General features: G+C 42.9%; 2 protein-coding genes across 4 annotated transcripts in view; one reads left to right on the top strand and one right to left on the bottom strand.

Moving 5' to 3' along the window:
* DIDO1 (death inducer-obliterator 1) overlaps positions 1 to 9,192 on the bottom strand; it is a 67,123-nt gene extending 57,931 nt beyond the window's left edge. Inside the window, exons 1-2 of one of the 2 annotated variants that reach the window (XM_038750628.1) lie at positions 9,125 to 9,192; positions 8,501 to 8,740 (exon numbers count right to left, since the gene is read on the bottom strand). The gene's annotated coding sequence lies outside the window, so the exon portion shown is untranslated. Of the gene's footprint in view, positions 1 to 8,500; positions 8,741 to 9,124 lie in introns of those variants that run through there. The other variant, XM_038750629.1, reaches the window with a different exon arrangement.
* Positions 9,193 to 11,659: 2,467 nt separating this feature from the next.
* On the top strand, positions 11,660 to 23,960 carry GID8 (GID complex subunit 8 homolog). 2 transcript variants are annotated; one of them, XM_038750346.1, is made up of 5 exons: positions 11,660 to 11,758; positions 16,795 to 16,924; positions 18,506 to 18,702; positions 19,086 to 19,283; positions 23,207 to 23,960. In XM_038750346.1, exons 2-5 carry the CDS (start codon positions 16,807 to 16,809, stop codon positions 23,378 to 23,380), a joined length of 687 nt encoding a protein of 228 aa, XP_038606274.1. In that variant the 5' UTR covers positions 11,660 to 11,758; positions 16,795 to 16,806; the 3' UTR covers positions 23,381 to 23,960. The 2 variants fall into 2 exon arrangements, with proteins under 2 accessions (XP_038606274.1, XP_038606273.1); XM_038750345.1 differs by lacking the exon at positions 11,660 to 11,758 and adding an exon at positions 16,029 to 16,257.
* The last annotated feature ends 1,968 nt before the right edge of the window (positions 23,961 to 25,928 follow it).

Here is a 25,928-nt window from a genome sequence, read left to right on the forward strand (position 1 = left end):
GCATCACATAGAGACAGTCCCTACCCAACAGTGGGCTCACAGTCTAAAAGGGGGAGACAGAGAACAGAACCAAACAAACCAACAAAATAAAATAAATAGGATAGAAATGTACAAGTAAAATAAATAAATAAATAGAGTAATAAATATGTACAACCATATATACAGGTGCTGTGGGGAAGGGAAGGAGGTAAGATGGGGGGATGGAGAGGGGGACGAGGGGGAGAGGAAGGAAGGGGCTCAGTCTGGGAAGGCCTCCTGGAGGAGGTGAGCTCTCAGCAGGGCCTTGAAGGGAGGAAGAGAGCTAGCTTGGCGGAGGGGCAGAGGGATTGGGGGCATTCCAGGCCCGGGGGAGGACGTGGGCCGGGGGTCGACGGCGGGAGAGGCGAGAACGAGGTACGGTGAGGAGATTAGCGGTGGAGGAGCGGAGGGTGCGGGCTGGGCAGTAGAAGGAGAGAAGGGAGGTGAGGTCCCGCCCCGGCCCCGATGGCGCCTTCCAGCCGGGTCGGCGGCCGCCATTTTCTCGGTGATCCGGGAGGTCGCACACCGGGAAGGCCCCGTCCGCCCGCGCCCCTGACGGGTGTGTGTGTGTGTGTGTGTGTGTGTGGAGTGTGTGTATGTGTGCCTTGGGCGGGTGGGGGGGGTGCGCGCGAGAACGAGGCAGGCCTCCCCAGCCGGGCGCGCGCGCCTCTGCTCCCCCCAACCCCACCCCGAGCCCCGGGGCGCACGCGGCGGGGGGCGCGGGAGGCGGCGGGGCCTCTTGCCGGGGTCCCGGGGTGGTCACTCACCGTGCGATCTCAGCGGCGGCCGGCGCTCGCGGCCATTTCCTCTAGGCTGCGGCGGCGGCGGGCGGGCGGGCGGGAAGGAAGGAGGGACGGAGGGCGGCGGCCTCGAGGCAACCAGCGAGTGCACGGCGGCGGCAAGAGAAGCCACGACGGTGGTGCCGCCGCCGCCGCCGCCGCCGCCGCCCGGCACAATGGGGACAGTGGGCCCTGCCTACGGGGAAGAGGAATTGCAACTTCTCCGGTTCCCCCGGCCGGCCCGTTGGCCCCGCCCTGCTTTGTCACCGAATGTTAACACCCTCGCCTCCTTGGCTCCCACTTAGAGGCGACCGAGGAGCCCGGGACGTGGAATTTTGCAAACCCGACGATCCCCGAGGCGGTTTGCTGCCCAAAGAATAGTAATAATAACAGTAGTGGTAATAATAATAGTAATAATAATAGTAGTAGTAATAATAATAGTAGTAATGATGGCATTTGTTAAGCGCTTACTATGTGCACAGCACTGTTCTAAGCGCTCTGCACATAGTAAGCGCTCAATAAACACGATGGATGATGATGATGATGGAATGCCCTCCCTCTGCCCATCCGCCAAGCTAGCTCTCTTCCTCCCTTCAAGGCCCTACTGAGCGCTCACCTCCTCCAGGAGGCCTTCCCAGACTGAGCCCCCTCCTTCCTCTCCATCCCCCCGATCTTACCTCCTTCCCTTCCCCACAGCACCTGTATATATGTATGTACATATTTATTACTCTATTTATTTTACTTGTACATATCTATTCTATTTTATTTTGTTAATATGTTTGGTTTTGTTCTCCGTCTCCCCCTCCTAGACTGTGAGCCCACTGTTGGGCAGGGACTGTCTCTATATGTTGCCAACTTGTACTTCTCAAGCGCTTAGTACAGTGCTCTGCACACAGTAAGTGCTTAATAAATATGATTGATTGATTGGGGGAATACAAGGTGATCAAGTTGTCCCACGGGGGGCTCACAGTCTTAAACCCCATTTTACAGATGAGGTAACTGAGGCTCAGAGAAGTTAAGTGACTTGCCCAAGGTCACACAGCAGACGTAATAATGTTGGTATTTAATCAATCAATCGTATTTATTGAGTGCTTACTGTGTGCAGAGCACTGCACTAAGCGCGCTTACTATGTGCAAAGCACTGTTCTAAGCACTGGGGGTGGGGGCTACAAAGTGATCAGGTTGTCCCCCGTGGGGCTCGCAGCCTTCATCCCCATTTTACAGATGAGGGAACTGAGGCTCGGAGAAGTGAAGTGACTTGCCCAAGGTCACACAGCAGACGTGTGGGGGAGCCGGGATTCGAACCCATGACCTCTGACTCCAAAGCCCGGGCTCCTTCCACTGGGCCACACTGCTTCTCTAAAAGAATGGCCTGGGGACGGGTTGGCGGGCACCGGCTGCAAGCTGGGACGGTGGTGGTGAGGATGATGATAATCGTGTCGGTTAAGCCTTCACGAAGGTTAAGCCTTCTAGACTGTTAGCCCACTGTTGGGTAGGGACCGTCTCTATATGTTGCCAACTTGTACTTCCCAAGCGCTTAGTACAGTAATCTGCACACAGTAAGTGCTCAATAAATACGATTGATTGATTGATTAGGGACCGTCTCTATAGGTTGCCAACTTGTACTTCCCAAGCGCTTAATACAGTAATCTGCACACAGTAAGCGCTCAATAAATATGACTGACTGATTGATTAGGGACCGTCTCTATATGTTGCCAACTTGTACTTCCCAAGCGCTCAGTACAGTAATCTGCACACAGTAATTGCTCAATAAATACGATTGATTGATCAATCAATCAATCAATCGTATTTATTGAGCACTTACTATGTGCAGAGCACTGTACTAAGCGCTTGGGAAGTACAAATTGGCAACACATAGAGACAGTCCCTACCCAACAGTGGGCTCACAGTCTAAAAGGGGGAGACAGAGAACAGAACCAAACATACCAACAAAATAAAATAAATAGGATAGAAATGTACAAGTAAAATAAATAAATAAATAAATAGAGTAATAAATATGTACAACCATATATACATATATACAGGTGCTGTGGGGAAGGGAAGGAGGTAAGATGGGGGGATTGATTAGGGACCGTCTCTATATGTTGCCAACTTGTACTTCCCAAGCGCTTAGTACAGTAATCTGCACACAGTAAGCGCTCAGTAAATACGACCGATTGATTGAAGTGCCGGGCTATGAGGTGGATGCCGACGACGGAGTGTGAACAGGAGGTGTTCGTTCCTTCTACCTGTGAACCCTCTGAGCCCTCTGCAGTTGCTCGGCAAGGAGACTAACTGCTAACGAGCTATGAAAGAGGGCTTGGATAATGCTATTTGAGGAACGCTGTTTTCACAGTTTAGGCTCTCTCGGTCCAGAGAGCTGTGGGTTACCACCAGAAGTGGCTGAGCAAAACTACTAGGGGCCAATTTGTTCCTCCATCTGTTTTAGGGTCAGAGACACTGGTCACTCTCCCCCTTCCCCGCACAACCATCTCATTCCACTGAATCTGGACAGGCAAGATGAAGCAGCAAATCACCCTTCCTCGACCCGATCTTCTAAAAGTTAAGAAGCTTGACGGCGGCTTCACATATTCCCCTTTGGGAGGGGTGAGAGACCTGAAAAGTGGTTCTTTAACTTTATTTTACTAATTCTTATTGCTTCTTTTTTACCATGTTAATTCTTTCCTTGGATCTGTCTTCAGTCCTCTCATCCCCTCCTCACTTTTAGACAGTGAATCCCTGAGATGTTGTCTTAATTATCTTGGATCTTTCCCCCAAGCACACAGTACAATGTTCTATAAGGTCAAAACCCCTACCAAATGCCATGAAGAATAGATTAAAAAAAAGTCTGTTCACTTCTATTTGACCTTCACACCTTTGGTTTAACATAGCTAAATTAATTCCACAAGGATATTGGCTAATTTTGCAAAACTCTGACTACATCAAGAAAAAAAATTAAATCAATTAGTTCTGGCAATTCCCCTAATTAGTGGTGGAGGGGAAATAAGAGGTCCGAGAAGAGGGACCTCTGGGGAGAAGGGAAGAGACCAAACGAACCAAATTTCCACATAATGCATCTCCCACCAGCCCTGTTTCTCCTCCTAATTAATCAATCGTATTTATTGAGCGCTTACTGTGTGCAGAGCACTGTACTAAGCGCTTGGGAAGTACAAGTCGGCAACACAGAGACAGTCCCTACCCAACAAGCGGGCTCACAGTCTATCCTAATCTACTTCGTCCATTGCCCTGGCTTTCACTCTTCCTCTCTGCCCTACCATCATTTGACATGATTTTTAGGCTACTTAATAATTTAAAGCCCAAAGCAAAAAATTACCCAAATGACTCCTCTGCACTGCTTAAGTCACCTCTTAACTGTTAGCACAGTTAGTGCAGGAAACAAAAGTCAACACAAATTAAGGGGGAAATATGCATGATTATATGAAAATATGAGACATCAGATGTTCCCAGGAGGCCTACCCTGATTAATCGCTCATGTCACCACCTATATCCCCTGCTTCAGTACTTTCACAACACCTAAGGACTTGGTGCTCAACCCCAACCTCTCTTGGGGCACTTATGTAGTACATTTCTTAAAACTCTATTACTCCCATCTGTAATTTATTTTAGTATCTTTCTCCACTGCTAGATTGTAATTTCTTACAGGCAAGGATCATGTCTGCTAATCTACTGTACTCAAACTCTTAGTACAATGCTCTACACACAGGAGGCATCCAACAAATATTAGTAATTATTTATGAAAAAAATTAATCATGAGCTCCAGCGTCAATCATATCAATGAATGCACAAATTCGGGTTGTAAAAGGCTTGCAAACAAGGACAATATTCCCATTCTTTAACCTGTAGACTTACCAAGGAAATCTAACCTGTATTTCTAGCAAAATGGGCTTCGTGCTTCCACAAAAATACGTTTTGGTGGATAATACATATATGTATTTCAGGAGGATTTTTAAAAATTAGGGTAAAAAATCTGAAATTTCCAAATTTGAAGTTTTATTTCAGGTTTATTTTTATGCTTCCCACACAACACGGATATAACAAGTGTTTGGGTGGGGTAATATTACTCTATCCAGTGTTTGCAAATATATTAAAATGCTCAACAAGGAATTGGCAATCTATTTGTGTAGAACAGCAATCCCTGGGACACAAAGAGCCAATCAGGCAATTTAAACACACATCATCATGACTTACTTCATGGTGATTCTAACAGTTTTAAATGCCTTGCACCCCTCAGGCACAGTGACGATTTTAAATGCCTCACCCTTACTGCGCCAGGATAACATTCCCCATTTGCCCCTGGGGATATGGAGGGGTTTAGGAAGGGGGGGAGGGCAAAGTTACTAAATTTTTAGAGGATAATCTCCCAGGGAAGAGCTGAGCTGAGCTGGAGCTAGGAGCTGAGTTGGATGGAGCCTAGATGTTCAAAGCCATCTGCTGCAGGTTTTAGGTGGGTTGCGGCTGTAAGATCATGTGTGGCAGTTACATCACATGTGTAAAATGGTTGGCGGGCAAAGTCCTAAGCCCGAGGCCCTGGGTTTAGACTCTCCCTCTAGAAGGGAAGCAGGGAAGCAGCATGGTTTATTGGAAAGAGCACGGCCTTAGGAGTCTGAGGTGTGGGTTCTAATCCCGACCACCACTTTTCGGATATGTGACGTCAGGCAAGTCACTTAATTTATCTGTGCCTCAGTTCCCTCATCTGTAAAATGGGGATTAAAAGTGTGAGACCCACATGTGACAACCTGATTACTCTGTACCTACCCCATTGCTTAGAACAGTGCTTGGCACACAGTACGTGCTTAACAAATACCACAATTTTTATTATTATTATAAGAGCCTTATTTCCTTACAAAAAGAGCCAGATAAGGCTTGTGAGCCTCGGATGCCTACCCCTGGGGGTAAATTAACACACATCCCATCCCAACTTTTATCGGCTCACATAACCTTTCCGATTCCAACACCAATCCAAATCTCTTTTTGGTATGAAGGTGGCTTTACGTTGGTAAGGGAAGAATGTCAGTCACAGAGGAGTTAGGATTTAAGGTCAAGTTTTGCTTAAAATGCCCAAGGAAGCTCCACATATTTTACAGTGAGAAGGAAAATATTTCAGAATAAAAAAATGTAAGATGCATTTACAAGTGACCAAACATTCCATCAGTGAATGCATAACTAAAGTATATCACATAAGTTAATTAAATTGACTTGTTAAGCCTGATCTTATTAGGATGACTAGTTAAGACCTTTTTAGGAATGTAATTGCTAAGGAAGACTGAACTTTTAAAAATATTTAAGGGGTTCTTCAACTTTAACCCTAACTTACAATTTAAGAGAGTAGGCTCGGGAAAACTCCATTTTTATGAATAACATTATTCAGTCATTAGAAATTGAGGGTGCAGGGCAAAGGAGAGCAATAGTGAATACCAAATAGTAACAAAAAGACTGAGAAAGAAGAACAGCAGGGCAAGGCTAAAACTGAAGAAATATGGGAGGGGAGTACAGGGAAAAGAGGGAAAGGGAGAGAAGACTTGGGAAACAGTTGCAAAAAAAAAATGGCGGGGAGCAGGGTGGCAAGAGATAAAATATCAATTTGCTCCACAGTCTGTTGGGTCAGCCACAAAACACTCTTTAAAAGTACCACCACAAGAAAAGATCCCCTCTTAGCAGACAATTTTCAGTCACAGAGGCTCTGGATTCTCCTATTTCTCAATCCTATTTTTGGCTATTTTTCAAAAGACTAAGATTTTTGGTTCAAGGATTCGACATGCAACATGTAGCTTGATAGCAACCTATCCTCTCTGTCAGAGGCATTTGATTAAAAAATCCTTTAAGGCAGAATAAACCACTACCCATTAAAAAGGAAAAAATTTGGCCAATGATTATACTTAAATGAGGGGGGCTAATAAGATTATAAAACAAATAAAAATTAAGATTTTACTCAAGCGTAAAATTGTGAAGGAAATCTATTCCAACTGCTTATTCCCTTCCTTAATAGTTGCAGTCAGATTACAATGTCTACAGCAAAAGACAATGATTTCAAATATAAAAATTCTGCCACAAGGGTAGATGAAATAGGTTACAGTTTTGTAAAAAAAAATTAGTTTGGTTGCAAGTGTCAACATAAGATAACTGATAAGACAGAATCATTTAAAAAAAAACCCTTGATTGGTTGAGCAAATTGTCTTTATAAATTCCTAATGAGATTTCCCCTCGTTTACATCAATGTAAATCTAAGAGTCCAAATCCCAGTTGGAAAATTAGGCGTTGGGACTTCAAAATGGGTGGGGACTCAAGTTGACGGCGCAGAAGGCGGCAATGGTAAACCAATTCCATATTTTTACCAATAAAACTCTAAGGATACACTACCAGAACGACTGCATATGGAGGTGGGGCGTTCTGGGAGAGAGGGTATCCATGGAGTCGCTATGGGTCAGAGACCCATATTCCCCCCAGGATAACTCTATTTTTCCAAGTAGCTTTCAAATCTAACTCTTGTGCAAACCTGTAAGAAATGTTTTTTCAAAGCTTGACATAAAACATTATGAAAAGCAGCACAGTCTAATAGAAAGAGCACGGGTTTAGGAGTCGGAGGATCTGGGTTCTAATCCCATCTCCGCCACTTAATAATAATAGAAATAATAATAATAATGGTATTTTTTAAGCACTTACTTTGTGACAGGCACTGCACTAAGCGCTGGGGTGGATTCAGGCAAATCGGGTTGGAAAAGAGTCACTGTCCCACATGGGGCACACAGTCTCAATCCCCATTTTACAGTTGAGGTAATAGGCACAGAGAAGTGAAGTGGCTTGCCCAAGGTCACACAACAGACAAGTGGCAGAGTCAAGATTAGAACCCATGACCTTCTGACTTCCGGGTCTATGCTGTATACATTACACCATGCTGCTTCTTGGTTGTGTGACCTTGGACAAGTCACTTAACTTTTCTGTGCCTCAGCTACCTCTTCCGTAAAATGGGGATTAAGACTGTGAGCCCTATGTGAGACAAGGACTGTTTGCAACTGATTATCTTGTAATCAGTACCTTGTAAGTACTTCGGTGCTTAGTACAGTCTTGGCACATATTAAGCACTTAACAGCATAAAAAAGTTTCCAAATACCTAAGTTTATACTGCACTTTTACTCTTCAAAGTGCTTACACATCAGTTGAATACTTTGTTCTAACACCCTCTGAAAGGTAGCAAAAGACAGGTATTATTAAACGCATTTTACAAGAGGAGGAGATTTGAGGCTTAGTGGACTTGCCTAAGCTACTTGCCCAAGGTCACGGCGCAGTAAAATCCTCCACACCTGTGCTTTAGCAGGAAAACTTATCTACACTAATTTTTTTTAATATTCGTTTGGTAATCTAAAAATACAACGTAAAGGCTATTGGCATAGCCGCTCATATGAAACAAAAAATAAAAAAGCCCTTTTATACTTACAGGGTGAAAAGACAAGATTGCATTTTCCTAATCATAACATTACTTTTGACAAAGAAGTGATTGAATCAAAAGGCTGATTTAGCTGTTTTACTTGGTTCTTCCCCTTATCAGAGTAAACGTCATAAAGAGATGATGGAAAGAAATAATGGCAAATTTAACGTGTTCTCTGAAACTGAAAACAAGCACCCAACCTATTCCAATTTCCGGCTTAATCTATAGTATTGATTCCCCTCCTGATATCGCTTCTTACCTTTAAATTTCTTGGTGCTATTCCACTACTCGTTGTTATAATCTCTTCTTTTCCTGTGTTTGAAGCCCTACGTGCGGAGGCGGATCCGAAAAGACGGAAGCAGGAAGTATTTCCAAAGGGGTGGGACCGACCCATAGTCTCTCCCTAAATTACATTTTGGGGTAAACGCCACATTTTAGGGAGGAGTTTGAAGCATCAAACCAATGAAACGGAGTGGAGAAAGAAAGAACTTCCAATGGCCTAGGGAAAAGAGAGAACACCGATTGGTTGTGAACAGTAAAAAAAATAGATAAACAAGGAGAGGAAATTATGGTATTTTGGTCGAATGCACAATTATTTCAGTGCAAAATGAAATAAGATATTTCTTCCTGACGCTTGAACGCCTTATTTAAATCTTGTTCCTGCTCGATTCTCCTAGGTTTGCAATGGAGTTCAATTGCTGAGGCCCAAGTGTAGTAAAGTAAAACGCGGTTATTTCTGTGTTTACATAGGATGAGAGTTGTGCTTGATCTCATACTTTCAAGAGTATCAAGTTCTTATTTATTTCCCCACATTTGAGCTTGTAAGTTTAAAATTACAGAATTGTATTTTTAAGGGGGATAAATCTACGCACTTGTAAACTACCTGGTTATTCAGAGAAGAGACTTGATCTTCGATTTGCCCGTAGAATCGTGTTTATCTCCTCTGCTGAACATCTGACCGAAGTTAGTCAACAATATCTAGTCTGCTGTAAACGCGGCTCGACTAGTTTGATTCAAACTGACCTTTGTTCGATAATAGCTCACGGTCCCGGCCAATGATTAACCAAAAAAAACCCCGAGAAAAGTTGAAATACCTTCATCCCAGTACAAGCCTGACAGTGTGTGTTTATGTGTGTGTTGTGGGGTGGGGGGTTCACATTCAAATTCTGAGGCGCTCAGTTGGGAGACGGGGGCGTCTCTATATGTGGCCAACTTGTACTTCCCAAGCGCTTAATACAGTGCTCTGCACACAGTAATAGCTCAATAAATACGATTGAATGAATGATACTGGAATTGATTGAAACCGTCTGTTTTCCACTCAGACGGAGGCCCCTCCTTCCTCTCCCCTTCCTCCTCACCCCCCCCCCGCCCTACCTCCTTCCCCTCCCCACAGCACCTGTATATATGTTTGTACATATTTATTACTCTGCTTATTCTACTTGTACATATTTACTATTCTATTTATTTTATTTTGTTAATATGTTTTGTTTTGTTGTCTGTCTCCCCCTTCTAGACTGTGAGCCCGCTGTTGGGTAGGGCCCGTCTCTATATTCATTCATTGATTCATTTGTGTTTATTGAGCAATTACTGTGTGCAGAGCACTGTACTAAGCGCTTGGGCAGTACAAGTTGGCAACATATAGAGACGGTCCCTACCCTACAGCTGGCTCAGTCTTACTCTATTTATTTATTTTACTTGTACATATCTATTCTATTTATTTTATTTTGTTAATATGTTTGGTTTTGTTCTCTGTCTCCCCCTTCTAGACTGTGAGCCCACTGTTGGGTAGGGACTGTCAATCAATCAATCAACTGTATTTATTGAGCGCTTACTGTGTGCAGAGCACTGAACTAAGTGCTTGGGAAGTACAAGTCGGCAACACACAGAGACAGTCCCTACCCAACAGCGGGCTCTCTATATGTTGCCAACTTGTACTTCCCAAGCGCTTAGTACAGTGCTCTGCACACAGTAAGCGCTCAATAAATACGATTGATTGATTGCTTGACCAACTTGGACTTCCCAAGCGCTTAGTACAGTGCTCTGCACACAGTAAGTGCTCTATAAATATGATTGATTGATAGACCAACTTGTACTTCCCAAGTGCTTAGTACAGTGCTCTGCACACAGTAAGCGCTCAATAAATACGATTGATGATGATGATCCTTCCTCTCCCCCTCGTCCCCCTCTCCATCCCCCCATCTTACCTCCTTCCCTTCCCCACAGCCCCTGTATATATGTTTGTACATATTTATTACTCTATTTATTTATTTTACTTGTACATATCTATTCTATTTATTTTATTTTGTTAGTGTGTTTGGTTTTGTTCTCTGTCTCCCCCCTTTTAGACTGTGAGCCCCCTGTTGGGTAGGGACTGTCTCTATATGTTGCCAATTTGTACTTCCCAAGTGCTTAGTACAGTGCTCTGCACATAGTAAGCGCTCAATAAATACGATTGATGATGATGATGATTGTTTGGTTTTGTTCTCTTTCTCCCCCTTTTAGACTGTGAGCCCACTGTTGGGTAGGGACCGTCTCCATATGGTGCCAATTTGTACTTCCCAAGCGCTTAGTACAGTGCTCTGCACATAGTAAGCGCTCAATAAATACGATTGATGATGATGATGATGATGATTGGTTTTGTTCTGTCTCCCCCTTTTAGAATGTGAGCCCCCTGTTGGGTAGGGACCGTCTCCATATGTTGCCAATTTGTACTTCCCAAGCGCTTAGTACAGTGCTCTGCACATAGTAAGCGCTCAATAAATACGATTGAGGATGATGATGTTTGGTTTTGTTCTCTGTCTCCCCCTTTTAGACTGTGAGCCCACTGTTGGGCAGGGACCGTCTCTATATGTTGCCAATTTGTACTTCCCAAGCGCTTAGTACAGTGCTCTGCACATAGTAAGCGCTCAATAAATACGATTGATGATGATGATGATTGTTTGGTGGTGTTCTCTGTCTCCCCCTTTTAGACTGTGAACCCACTGTTGGGTAGGGACTGGCGCTACATGTTGCCAATTTGTACTTCCCAAGCGCTTAGTACAGTGCTCTGCACATAGTAAGCGCTCAATAAATACTATTGATGATGATTGGTTTTGTTCTGTCTCCCCCTTTTAGACTGTGAGCCCACTGTTGGGTAGGGACTGTCTCTATATGCTGCCAATTTGTGCTTCCCAAGCGCTTAATACAGTGCTCTGCACATAGTAAGCGCTCAATAAATACGATTGATGATGATGCTAAGATTGGGTAAGCGCCGTTGACGGCGCCATCTTGGCTGCCCGTCCCTCCTTTCACCCTCCGTCACTCGGGGGGGAAGGGGCGGGAAAACGCCTCAGCGCAGGGCCGGAAGTCAGGAAGGACTTCCGGAATCCCCTTCCGTCCCGACGGGGAGGCTTTATTGGCCGGCCGCTCGTAGTCTCGCGAGACCCCCCCGCGAGAGGGAGGGTGGCCTTTCGTCCTCCGCCGCGGCCCCCGCCTTCGAGCCGGCTGTGGAGAAAGGCGCCGCCGCGAAGACCGCGCGGTAAGATGGCGGCCGCTGAGGGGAGGGAGCGGGCTGGAAGGGGCGCAATGGCGTCGAGCGAGGAGGAGCCGCCGGCGGAAGCCCCCGCGGCCTGCCGTTGACGCCTGTCGTCCCCCCCACCGACGTCCTTAGCCGGTTAACCGTCGTCATCATCATCAGTCGTATTTATTGAGCGCTTACTATGTGCAGAGCACTGTGCTGAGCGCTTGGGAAGTCCAAGTTGGCAACATCTAGAGACAGTCCTCATCATCATCAATCGTATTTATTGAGCGCTTACTATGTGCAGAGCACTGTGCTGAGCGCTTGGGAAGTCCAAATTGGCAACATATCGAGACAGTCATCATCATCATCAGTCGTATTTATTGAGCGCTTGCTATGTGCAGAGCACTGTGCTGAGCGCTTGGGAAGTCCAAATGGGCAACATATCGAGACGGTCCTCATCATCATCAATCGTATTTATTGAGCGCTTACTATGTGCAGAGCACTGTGCTAAGCTCTTGGGAAGTCCAAATAGGCAACATATCGAGATAGTCATCATCATCATCAGTCGTATTTATTGAGCGCTTACTATGTGCAGAGCACTGTGCTGAGCGCTTGGGAAGTCCAAATTGGCAACATATCGAGACAGTCATCATCATCATCAGTCGTATTTATTGAGCGCTTGCTATGTGCAGAGCACTGTACTGAGCGCTTGGGAAGTCCAAGTTGGCAACATCTAGAGACAGTCATCATCATCATCAATCGTATTTATTGAGCGCTTACTATGTGCAGAGCACTGTGCTGAGCGCTTGGGAAGTCCAAATGGGCAACATATCGAGACAGTCCTCATCATCATCAATCGTATTTATTGAGCGCTTACTATGTGCAGAGCACTGTACTAAGCGCTTGGGAAGTACAAATTGGCAACATCTAGAGACAGTCCCTACCCAACAGTGGGCTCGCAGTCTAAAAGGGGGAGACAGAGAACAAAACCAAACATACTAACAAAATAAAATAAATAGGATAGATATGTACGAGTAAAATAAATAAATAAATAAATAGAGTAATAAATATGTACGAACATATATACAGGTATATATATTTGTACAGATTTATTACTCTATTACTTGTACATATTTACTATTTATTTTTTTAATGATGTGCATATAGCTGTAATTCTATTTGTTCTGATGGTTTTGACACCTGTCTACATGTTTTGTGTTATTGTCAGTCTCCCCTTTTTAGACTGTAAGCCTGTTGTTGGGTAGGGACTGTCTCTATATGTTACCAACTTGTAGTTCCCAAGCGCTTAATACAGTGCTCTGCACACTGTAAGTGCTTGTATTTATTGAGCGTTTACTATGTGCAGAGCACTGTGCTAAGCGCTTGGGAAGTCCAAATGGGCAACATATCGAGACAGTCCTCATCATCATCAATCATATTTATTGAGCGCTTACTATGTGCAGAGCACTGTACTGAGCGCTTGGGAAGTCCAAATTGGCAACATCTAGAGACAGTCATCATCATCATCAGTCGTATTTATTGAGCGCTTACTATGTGCAGAGCAGTGTGCTGAGCGCTTGGGAAGTCCAAATGGGCAACATATCGAGACAGTCATCATCATCATCATCAGTCGTATTTATTGAGCGCTTACTATGTGCAGAGCACTGTACTGAGCGCTTGGGAAGTCCAAATGGGCAACATATCGAGACAGTTCTCATCATCATCAATCGTATTTATTGAGCGCTTACTGTGTGCAGAGCACTGTACTGAGCGCTTGGGAAGTCCAAATTGGCAATATATCGAGACAGTCCTCATCATCATCAATCGTGTTTGTTGAGCGCTTACTATGTGCACAGCACTGTACTGAGCGCTTGGCAAGTCCAAATTGGCAACATGTCGAGACAGTCATCATCATCATCAATCGTATTTATTGAGCGCTTACTATGTGCAGAGCACTGTACTGAGCACTTGGGAAGTCCAAATTGGCAATATATCGAGACAGTCCTCATCATCATCAATCGTATTTATTGAGCGCTTACAATGTGCAGAGCACTGTGCTGAGCGCTTGGGAAGTCCAAGTTGGCAACATCTAGAGACAGTCCCTACCCAACAGTGGGCTCACAGTCTAAAAAATAATAGCGATAACATTTATTAAGCGCTTCCTATGTGCAAAGCATCATCATCATCAATCGTATTTACTGAGCGCTTACTATGTGCAGAGCACTGTACTGAGCGCTTGGGAAGTCCAAATTGGCAACATATCGAGACAGTCATCATCATCATCAATCGTATTTATTGAGCGCTTACTATGTGCACAGCACTGTACTAAGCGCTTGGGAAGTCCAAGTTGGCAACATCTAGAGACAGTCCCTACCCAACAGTGGGCTCACAGTCTAAAAAATAATGATAACATTTATTAAGCGCTTCCTATGTGCAAAGCATCGTCATCATCATCATCAATTGTATTTATTGAGCGCTTACTATGTGCAGAGCACTGTACTAAGCGCTTGGGAAGTCCAAATTGGCAACATCTAGAGACAGTCCCTACCCAACAGTGGGCTCACAGTCTAAAAGGGGGAGACAGAGAACAAAACCAAACATGCTAACAAAATAAAATAAGTAGAATAGATATGTACAAGTAAAATAAATAGAGTAATAAAGCACTATTCTAAGTGCAGGGGAGGTTACAAGGTGATCAGGTTGTCCCATGGGGGGCTCACAGTCTTAATCCCCATTTTACAGATGAGGTATCTGAGGCACAGAGAAGTTAAGTGACTTGCCCAGAGTCACACAGCTGACAAGTGGCGGAGCCGGGATTTGAACCCTTGACCTCTGACTCCAAAGCCTGTGCTCTTTCCACTTAATGGCATTTATTAAGCGCTTACTATGCGCAAAGCACCATTCTGAGCGCTAGGGAGGTTACAAAGTGATCGGGTTGTCCCATGGGGGCTCACAGATTTAATCCCCGTTTGACAGATGAGGGAACTGAGGCCCAGAGAAGTGAAGTGACTTGCCCGAAGTCACACAGCTGACAATTGGCGGAGCCGGGATTTGAACCCATGACTTCCGACTCCAAAGCCTAGTTCTCTAGACTGTGAGCCCGTTGTTGGGTAGGGACCGGCTCTTTAGGTTGCCGACTTGTACTTCCTAAGCGCTTAGTACAGTGCTCTGCATACTGTAAGCGCTCAATAAATATGAATGAATGAAAAGGAGCGGGAGTCCCGAGTCCCCCCGGCCCCGCCTCTCTGGCCGTTGACTTCTCTTGAGCCTCAGTTCCCTCATCTGTAAAATGGGGATTAAGATTGTGAGCCCCACTTGGGACAACCTGATCACCTTGTATCCCCCCGGCGCTTAGAACAGTGTGAGCCCGTTGTTGGGTAGGGACCGTCTCTGTATGTTGCCAACTTGTACTTCCCAATTGCTTAGTACAGTACTCTGCACACAGTAAGCGCTCAATAAATACGATTGAATGAATGAACAGTGCTTCAAACATAGTAAGCGCTTAACAAATACCATTATTATTACAAATCGGCAACATATAGAGACGGTTCCTACCCAACAGTGGGCTCACAGTCTAGAAGGGGACGATGCCGGCAACGCACTCGCCCGTTGTTGGGTAGGGATTGTCTCTATCTGTTGCTGAGTTGTATTTTCCAAGCGTTTACTGCACACAGTAAGCGCTCAATAAATACGATTTAATGAATGGTAGGAAGCCCGTGCGTCGTGGAGTCACCTCTGCGGCCAAGTGAGAGCGTTCGCGGCGCTGACCAAGTACCTGGAGGTTGGAGGACCGATGGGAAGACCCCCCAAAACATTCCCCGCCCGGGAGAGCGGCCGAAATCCAAGTTTTCGGGCTGCACTTCGTTGGTTCGTTCAATCGGTCGTCTTTACTGAGCGCCTACTGGGTGCAGAGCACTGTACTAAGCGCTTGGGAAGTAAACAGTCAATTGTGGAGCGTCTGCGGGCACCCGGTGGGGGTCGGACCCTTACTTCACACGCTGCCCAGCGGTTCCTGGACATAGTCCATGGACAGGGATGCTGTGGACACTTCCCCCTAATAATAATAATTACATTTATTAAGCGATTACTATGTGCAAAGCACTGTTCTTAGCGTTGAGGAGGTCACACGGGGGGCTCGCAGTCTTAATCCCCATTTTACAGACGAGGTAACTGAGTCCCAGAGAAGTGAAGTGACTTGCCCAAAGTCACACAGCCGACAGTTGGCGGAGCCGGGGTTTGAACCCATGACCTCCGACTCCCAAGCCCGGGCCCTTTCCACTGAGCCACCTTCTAGACCGTAAATTCCTCACAGGCTGGAAACCCCTCTGCCAACTCGGTCCTCTCCCGAGCGCTTAGCGCAGTGTTCTCCGCAGAGTAAGCACTGAATCAGTACCATTGATGAGCATATCACCATTTTTGGGAAGGCCAGTTGAGGATGGCAGGAGGTTGGGTTGGGGAGGAGTAGGTGTCAAAAGGTGATCTGGAGTTCGGAGAAGATTGTGTGCGCTTCTGGAATGGCAAGTTTCTGGATTTATTAATTTATTTGGTGGGGGGGGGCGATCTCCCTTTTTTTGGTGATCATAGTTTGCAGCACTTAAAAGTGAAGTTCAAGTAACAGGCTTAAAAATCACAGTAATCATTTACATTTACCGAAATGTTATATTTCCCGGGCATTAAGCTGTGAAGAAGCGTGCCATTTCGATCATAAATTTCTATCAAATGGGAAATAACTTTCAGGTGATTCAGAGGACCTGATGAGAGGGTAAATATGCGGATTGCTTCATAAATGTTTTGGAAGTCAGGTGATGACACAGGTAAATGAAGGATTTATGTTAAGATGGGGAGTGCCATAATTTAAAACATTTTCATTCGCAGTTTGGGTGTTTATGTCAACTCTGCGGGAAAGAGCCATCTATTTTACTCTTGCAGTATTGCAATCTGCAAGTGAGGTCGCAAAGGTTTTTATCTATTTCTAGTGAAAGTAGTCGTGACATATGGAAAAAAGTATACTATTGTATCCTGCTTATATTTTTACAATGTTTCCCTCCCTGAAGCTGCAGTTGAGAATGAGTTATGCTGAAAAACCTGATGAAATCACTAAAGATGAGTGGATGGAAAAACTTAATAATTTGCACATTCAGAGAGCTGACATGAACCGCCTTATCATGAACTATCTCGTTACAGGTAATAGTGAGCAAGAAATGTTGGTGTTTTCTAGCCTTATGCATGATGTTCTAGTACCTTTTCTGCATGTGTAAAATTGTTTCACTGATGAATTCATGGGTTTTGTGTTTGCTATAACTGTTTTTGAACATCTACTGTACCTGTTGCAAATTTGGCTTTCAAAAATCATTTCTCATAATCATAAGGAAAAATTGTGAGCATGGTCAAAATACTGAGTTATTTTCCATATTAAAACTTTTCCAAGGCCTCAAGCTTTTCTGGATCTGTCCTACAGGCTAATATTAACTCTTTTAAAAATAAGACCCTTGTTTTTTTTTTTAAGTCCAACTTTGGTTACAATACAGGGAGTCATATTCTTGATGAGCCTCTAGTTATGGAAGACTCAAGTTATATAGTACGTGCATCTTGACTGATGCCAAGCGCAACTTTTTTCTGACATCACATCCTATCTAGATAAATGTGAGCTGTTGTATTAACCTAATAACCTTCTGTCAAGTACATTGTGAAAAAATGCACTGTGGTAGAATTGTGTGACCCTATCACCCTTAATAAAAAGTCCCGCCTATTTCTATTGGAAAGTTTCATAGAAGCATGCATAACTTTGATCCTGGTAGAATGATGTGTTAAAATATATCAATTTTGGTTAGCCAAACTGAAAGATTTAGGGTATAAATGTAATATATGTATGTATATAAATACATAGAGTATAAAAGTAATAGGGAGGTTAGCAATCTCCAATATACAGGCCAAAACCATGGCTTTGGCCACTATAGTCCACACCTCTGCTTCAGGCCCCACACTAATTTTTCTTTTTAGCTTGGAACGAAGCAACATAATAGCTGTCAAGTGCAAATATCACTAGTACTTTTTCACTAACATCAGTCAATCCCTGTCATTTGTGAAGAGTTTACTGAGCACAGAGACTTGTAGTAAGCACTTGGGAGTGTATTTGTAGCCATCCACATTATCTGAACCTATTTCCAGGAAGTATCCCTTTTCCCTATGGGAAGGAAAAAAGGAAATAAAGTGGTTACTTGCTGCCTGGAGTTTAAGTCAATCTGTGGGCTGTACAAAGGTGGAGGCATTCATATTCTACAACCCTGTTTATGACTGCAAGTAAAACCTGTGTAGTGGGAGTTGGCACATACTTTTGTAGCTCAGCCAGTTTGTGTTGAATCACTTGGATGGATGTGGAAACCAGGTGAATGGCATCCACGGATCTTAACTAATGAAAAGTCTTCTTGAAGTAGTACAACCAAAGCTTATAGGTCTGCCTGTTTTGTCCTTTCTAGACCTGTAAATTTCTGGTCCTCAGGGAGCAGGCTAAGCTGCAATCAGGTTTTTTTTGTTGTTGTTGTTGTTGTTTTCTTTCCTTTTTTAAATACCCTTATTAGAAGGAGATGATTTCCATGTAACCTTTCCCTCTGTCTTCCCCAGAGTTCCTTTCTAAAAAAAGTCTCACATTCTGGACTGTTTGCAACTGCAGAAGGACCTTCTAAAATAAAAGGATTCTGAACCAGATTGTCCCAAGTGCTTACTCGTGAAAATGATTGTAACATTAATAATATTTTTCCATTACAGAGGGTTTTAAGGAAGCAGCAGAAAAGTTTCGGATGGAGTCTGGAATTGAGCCAAGTGTTGATCTGGAGACACTAGATGAAAGAATAAAAATCAGAGAGATGATATTGAAAGGTCAGATTCAGGAAGCCATTGCATTGATAAACAGTCTCCACCCAGAACTGTTAGACACAAATCGATATCTTTACTTCCATTTACAGGTGAGATTGTGTAATGAATATCTTGAGTTTCTTCACTTAGACATGTGTTGCTTAGATATTAACATAAAGTTTACATAATACAGTAATTTCTATTAGCAATTCATTTCCATTTTGAAGCTGTAAATTTTAGAAGTACTTAAAATGGTATTTTATTGAGCACTTACTGTGGGCAGAGCACTGTACTAAGTGCTTGGGAAAGTCCAGTACAACAGAGCTGGTAAGCATGTTCCTTGCCACAGGGAGTTCAGAAAATCCATCATTTTTAGAGCTGCATTTAACCGTTAACTAGTACAGAGATGACATGTAATTTATGTGATATGGTCCAATTAATAAATATTTGCATGAGAACATTAAATTTACTGATTTTTGTTCCTTATGTGCAGCAACAACATTTAATTGAGCTAATTAGGCAGCGAGAGACAGAAGCAGCATTGGAATTTGCTCAGACCCAACTGGCAGAACAAGGAGAGGAAAGTAGAGAATGTTTGACAGAAATGGAACGCACCTTGGCATTACTTGCCTTTGATAATCCTGAAGAGTCACCATTTGGAGACTTGCTTAATATGATGCAGCGGCAAAAGGTAAAACTGTAATTAATTTCTTTGCTGATAGCATTTCTGAACCATAGACCTAATTTCTTAGGGAAGCAGTGTGGATTAATGGAAAGAGCTCAGGCCTGAGAATCAGAGGACTTAGGGTCCTAATCTCTCCACTACTTACTTTCTGTGTGACCTTGGACAAGTCACTTCAACTTTTCTGTGATTGTTTCCTCATCTGTAAAATGAGGATTCAGTACCCGTTCTCTCTCCTGTTTAGACTATGCGCCTCATGAGTGATGAGGACTTTCCAGTCTGAGAATCTTATATCTGCCCTAATGTTTAGTACAGTTTTTCAAATACAGTGCTTCATAAATGCTGTTAGTGTCATTATCAAGCAATGCTATTTATTGAGAGTTTACTGTGAGCAGAGGACTATACTAGGCTCTTGGGAGAGTACAATACAGCAGAGTTAGTAGACATGATCCCTGCCCACAAGGAGCTTACAGTCTAAAGGGGGAGACAGATATTAAAATAGATTAGGGATAGGGGAGATAGTAGAATATAAAGACATTCACATAAGTATTGTAGGTCTGAGGTGAGTATCATTCTCCTACTTAAACTGTGAGCCCCATGTGGGACAAGGGACTGTGTCCAAACTGATTATCTTGTATCTACCCCAGTGCTTACCAATGTGCCTGGCACATAGTAAGTGCTTAACAAATACCATTATTATTATTATTATCATCATCAAAATGCTTAAGGGGTACACAGCCAAGTTCATAGTCGATGCAGAGGGGAGGGAAGATAGGGGAAACAAACGGCTCAGTCTGGGAAGAACTATGTGTCAAGCACTGTTCTAAGCACTGGGGTAGATGTACATTAGTCAGGTTGAACACAGTCCCTGTCCCATGTGGGGCTCACATTCTAAGTAGGCGTGAGTACAGATATTAAATCCCATTTTCCAAATGAGGAAACTGAGGCACAGAGAATTTAAGTGACTTGCCCAAGGTCACCCAATAATCAGTTGACAGCATTGCCATTAGAACCCAGGTTCTTCTCTGATACATGGGCCTGTACTCTTTCCACTAAACCATGCTGCTTCTCTTGGAGGAGATATGATTTTAGGAAGGTTTTGTAGGTGGGGAGAGTGATATTCACTCATTCAGTAACCTCCTCCCTGATCTCCCATCCTCCTGTCTCTCCCCGCTTCAGTCTATACTTCACTCTGCCGCCCGGATTATCTTTGTACAGAAATGCCCTGGGCATGTCACTCCCTTCCTCAGAAGGAACCAGTGGTTGCCTGTCAACCTACGAATCAAGTAAAAACTCCTCACTCTCGGCTTCAAGGCTCTCCATCACCTCTCCCCCTCCTACCTCACCTCCCTTCTCTCCTTCTACAGCCCAGCCTGCACCCTCCGCTCCTCGGCCGCTAACCTCCTCACTGTGCCTCATTCTCGCCTGTCCCGCCGTCGACCCCCGGCCCACATCCTTCCCCTGGCCTGGAATGCCCTCCCTCCACACATTCGCCATCTAGCTCTCTTCCTTCCTTCAAAGCCCTACTGAGAGCTCACCTCCTCCAGGAAGCCTCCCCAGACTGAGCCCTCTTTTTTCTCTCCTCCTCTCCATCCCCCCCACCCTACCTCCATCCCCTCCCCACAGCACTTGTATATATTTGTACAGATGTATTACTCTATTTATTTTACTTGTACATATTTACTACTCTATTTTATTAATGATGTGCATATAGCTCTAATTCTGTTCATTCTGACGGTTTTGACACCTGTGTACGTGTTTTGTTGTCTGTCTCCCCCTTCTAGACTGTGAGCCCGTTTTTGGGTAGGGACCGTCTCTATATGTTGCTGACTCGTACTTCCCAAGCGCTTAGTGCAGTGCTCTGCACACAGTAAGCGCTCAATAAATACGATTGAATGAATGAATATTTATTGAGTGCTTACTGTGTGCAGAGCACTGTACTAAGCGCTTGGAAAGTACAATTCGGCAACACAATCCCTACCAACAGCGGGCTCACAGTCTGGAAGGGGGAGACAGACAATAAAACAGAACAATAATATCAATTACGTTAAAATAGATAAATCAAAGTAGATCTATATACACCATTAATAAAATAAATAGAATATTAAATATGTACAAATAGACACAAGGGCTGTGGGGCGGAGAAGGGGATAGAGCAGAGGGAGGGAGTAGGGGCGATGGGGAGGGAAGGAGCAGAGGAAAAGGGGGGCTCAGTCTGGGAAGGCCTCCCGGAGGAGCGCTTACTGTGTGCAGAGCACTACTAAGCACTTGCAAACTACAGTTCAGAAATAAACAGAGACAATCTCTACCCACACCAGGCTCACAGCCTAGAAGGGGGAGACAGTCCAGAAGCAGGAGATATTTGATCAAAGCCATTCACCTTCCAAAAATACTTGCCCCTGCCTGGTAGCAGTGTGGCCTAGTGGCTAGAGCATGGGCCTAGGAGTGAGATCCAGGAGGGAGTTCCAGGCCCAAGGGAGAATGTGGGGTAGGGGGTAGGTGGCGGGATAGATGAAATCAAGGTAGAGAGAGTAGGTAGGTGTTAGTGAAAGCTGTTCAGGTGCCTTAAAAGCCAGTGGTAAAGAGTTTGATGCAGAGGTGGATGGGTAACTGCATCATCATCATCATCATCAATCGTATTTATTGAGCGCTTACTGTGTACAGAGCACTGTACTAAGCGCTTGGGAAGTACAAATTGGTAACACATAGAGACAGTCCCTACCCAACAGTGGGCTCACAGTCTAAAAGTCTAACTGCAGGAGGTTGTTGAGGAGAGGGAAGATGAGGACTGAACATTTCTTTAGAAAAATGATCCCGGCAGCAGAGTGAACTAATGACTTAAGTGATGAGAGACAAGAGGCGGGAAGGTCAGCAAAGAAGCCTATACAGTAGTCAAATCAGTAATCGAGAGCTTAGGATAGGATGATTTTTATAGAATATTGTCCAAAATATTTTTAATTATGCCCATAACAAAAAAGATTTAAAAGACTATCAGTTTCTTTCAGTTCCTCTTATAATCTTCTTAAAGGAAATCTAGAATATTGTGGTCATTTCTGATTATATTTTGAGTGGAAAACTCTGTATTCTCCCTTACACTGAAATGTATTCAAATGTATTTACTAAGTTCTCCTTGGACTTGGTGAGGAATCTTTTTCTCCTCCCAAAATTCTTAATTTAAATGCCTCAGAGGCTGAGTACCATGTAAATGCATTAAAAAAAAACCTGGGAGGGGTTGCTGGCTCTCAAAATTTCATATTTTTTCCCTTAATCACCTTTTTTCTTATCTGAAGTGTTTTATGTAATCAATGTTATTTATATGAGTGCTTATTTTGTGTAGAGCACTGAACTAAGCTCTTGAGAGAGGACAGTGCATTTGGTAGACATGATCCCTGCTCCCCAAGAAGCTTACAGTCTAAAGGGGTGGCAGAGAATAAAAACAAATCACAAGTAAGGTAAGCAACTGAGTATAAGGATATGTGCATACTCCTGTGGGGGTGGGATAGGATGTACTGTACTTCAGGATGGTTTTTAAGGATCCCTGTATTTGGCCGTTTGAAAAATATTTAAAACAATTTGATAGGAGCAGGTATTAAAGTTTTGCTCTTTATTTGTTCTCTGGAAGTGTTTAGCTTGTTTATGATGTCAACCTCTTCTCTTTGAATACACAGACAGCTCTATCTTAGTGAAAAGAGCATGGTACTGGGTTCTAATCCCAGGTCCCCCCTCCCCCCCGGTTAGGGAAACTTTGAGCAAGTCACAGCTTCTCTGTGCCTCAGTTTTCTCACCTGTAAAATGGGAATAAAATTCCCTTCCCTCTTGGACTGTGAGCCTTGCAGGTGGACAGCGGCATGATTATCTTTTATCGATTCAATGCTTGGCACATAGTACATGCTTGATAAATTACCATAATTCTAAAATTCATTTTATTCTAGGTATGGAGTGAAGTTAACCAGGCAGTTCTAGACTATGAAAACCGTGAGTCAACTCCCAAGTTGGCAAAGTTACTGAAACTACTACTGTGGGCTCAGAATGAGTTGGACCAGAAGAAAGTAAAGTATCCCAAAATGACAGACCTCAGTAAGGGGACAATTGAAGAACCCAAGTAAATGTGCAGATGGACACCCAGCAATGTTACTACTGCACAGTATTCATCATTTATATCAGTCTGTGACTGAAAGATTTTTACTGCAGTACAGGACTCAACTTTCTTTTTTCTTTTTTCCCATTTTTTTCCTCTTTTTTGGAACAACCATCTTATTTAAAAGGAGAAGTGACCCTTTTAAATGCTAGAAAATTGTATTGAAAGGGGTCTTACCTCTTTAGAAGTCTAATTTAGGCTATGCACTATGATACGTTTTTAAAATTCAGAAAATTGCATTTTGCATTTTTACATCCCAGTGCTCTTTCTGTTTCTCATCGGCTACTAACAATTTTTTGTTAGTTTAGTGGCCTTTGAGTGCTGTAGTACTAAAGAATGCCAGTTACCTCCCACATAAATTGTTTGTAGAGCACTGTTATTTGCTTTATGTTGTTAGAGCTAGATAGTGCATTTTCATTATCTATGAATTCATTTGAGGTTTCACCTATAAAACTTTTCATCAGGGTCACTTTTTTGCATAGGAAATGGTGTATAAACTTGTAAATCATAACTCAAGGACTTCTTTTGTGCGGGTGTTTGTGTGTTCCCCCCCCCCCCCCCCTTTTTTTTGCGCAAATTTTTGGGCTGTATGGCTTTTTGGGGAAGTGGGAGGGATTGTGGGTGATGGGTTTTTTGTGGGGGTTTTTTGTTGTGGTTTTTTTTTTATGTTTTGGTGCTTTATATGGTGAGAGACTTGTGTTCACAATGGATCAATGACCCATTTTTTTACTGGAAGTCTTGCTGGAAATAAAGGTTGCTCTTTGATTTAATGAAAGACCAAAATGACTTCTAAAGAAAGGACACTTACTCATCACTTTTTATAAGAATTAGCATTAATTTTTTTTTTCTTGTGGTCATTGCAGTAACCCCACCTGGTAACTGCAGCCTTAAAAGCCACTTTCCATCCCTATCCCCCTTCATAAGTTTGGGGACGTAGCCTTTATGAGAATGATAGTCTATAGCGCTAGTAATGACAGTTTCCTTATGGGTTTTTTTTTCTACCTTTGTCTAAATGGTATAAGCTTTTAGAATTTTCAAAATTCTCCTTTAGTTCTGTCTTTTCAAAAGTAATAATATTTAGTCACTGGTGCACTAATGTTAAAGCATTGCTCAGTCTCAATCCTTTCTACTTTTTTCAGTTTATTGCCAAGCACCCATATGGATGTCTTGATCCTATTTAATTAGAAGTTGTAAGTACTGAAATGAGGGGATGTTGTGCATAAATGGCTTAATTTCACAGCACTGGTGTACAAATTATATATACATATACACATGAAGTGTATAGCATATTATATATATATATTCTTAATTGTGAATACATATGTTTGGGTGTACTCTTGAGCTCAGTGTTATTAAATTAGAACTGAATTTAAAATGAGATTTCATGGAATTGTTGAACGATCTAAATGAAAAAATACACTGATGTGTGAAACATTTTGATTTACAGGCTCTTCTAGTTGTATTAGAGATGCAATTGTCTAATATGGATTATTTTTTCCCTGTAGATTGGAATGACCTGTCTCTTCTTTGCTTGAATTTCATGCTGTTTGAAGGCAGTGTTGGCACATAAGACTTAAAATGGGTAGTAACAATCATTTATCAGTTGCATTACTGTGAAATCTGTTGTCTTCCCTTTGTAGGGAGATGGTTACTTAGCTCTTGAGAAGCATTTTTGTGAGGGAGATACTTCAGCAACAGGGGTAGACTGAGGTATTAAAAATGCCTGTTTTTTAAACTGGATCATGTGATCTGCCATATAATTTCTTATTGGTTTACTTGGTGAGCTTTCTACAAGATGCAGTATTTATAATTCAACTTCTGTAGCAGTGGTTGTTATCTATAGGTAATTTACTGGTTCACTTAGCTTAAATACATTGTTAATACAATTTAAGATTACTTTAATAAGTGCTGAAATCTTAATTTAATATTCAACTATTTGTATAGTAAAGGTAATTTAATTCCAAATTGCAAAGATGAGAAAATTGTGACTTTTCACTAATAGGCCAGTTTTCCCTTAGACTGACTCTATGCAGAACTTGATTGTTTGTTTATCCAGGGTGAAGTACAGAGTGATGTATTCTTACTCTGCACATTAGAAATAATAAATGGCAACCTTTGTTTGCCAGAAAAATCGTACCATATTATGTAGAATAATTATAGCAATCAGGTAAAATACATTCATTTCTTGTATCTTTACACCAGCCTATTTAATAGCACCATCAGAGATTGAAACATATATTTTTAGATTTTTAATAATATTTCCTTTCTATAGGATTACTTCAGTTGGGGTTTTGAGGACAAAAAGTAAGAGAAAACAGTTTTAAACTCCAGATAAATACTTAGGAACAAGAATATATTAGGATATGAGACAAGGTAAAAGCTGCACATTGTTTTTTCAGAAATCCCTAAAATAGCTATAAGTATGCTTGTAGGCCTCTTTATTGGTGTATATAAGATAGTTTGCATATATAAATAATATATAATCAAATTGAAACATTCTTGAATGGTAGGGGCTC

This window comes from Tachyglossus aculeatus, chromosome 8 (assembly GCF_015852505.1).
Source record: "Tachyglossus aculeatus isolate mTacAcu1 chromosome 8, mTacAcu1.pri, whole genome shotgun sequence".
NCBI lineage: Eukaryota > Metazoa > Chordata > Mammalia > Monotremata > Tachyglossidae > Tachyglossus > Tachyglossus aculeatus.

Bases quoted from the DNA above. Each gene is read 5' to 3' on its own strand.
- GID8 (XM_038750345.1), top strand. The intron at 16,925-18,505 runs GTAATAGTGAGC...TTTCCATTACAG, and splicing joins CATGAACTATCTCGTTACAG to AGGGTTTTAAGGAAGCAGCA. The intron at 19,284-23,206 runs GTAAAACTGTAA...ATTTTATTCTAG, and splicing joins ATATGATGCAGCGGCAAAAG to GTATGGAGTGAAGTTAACCA.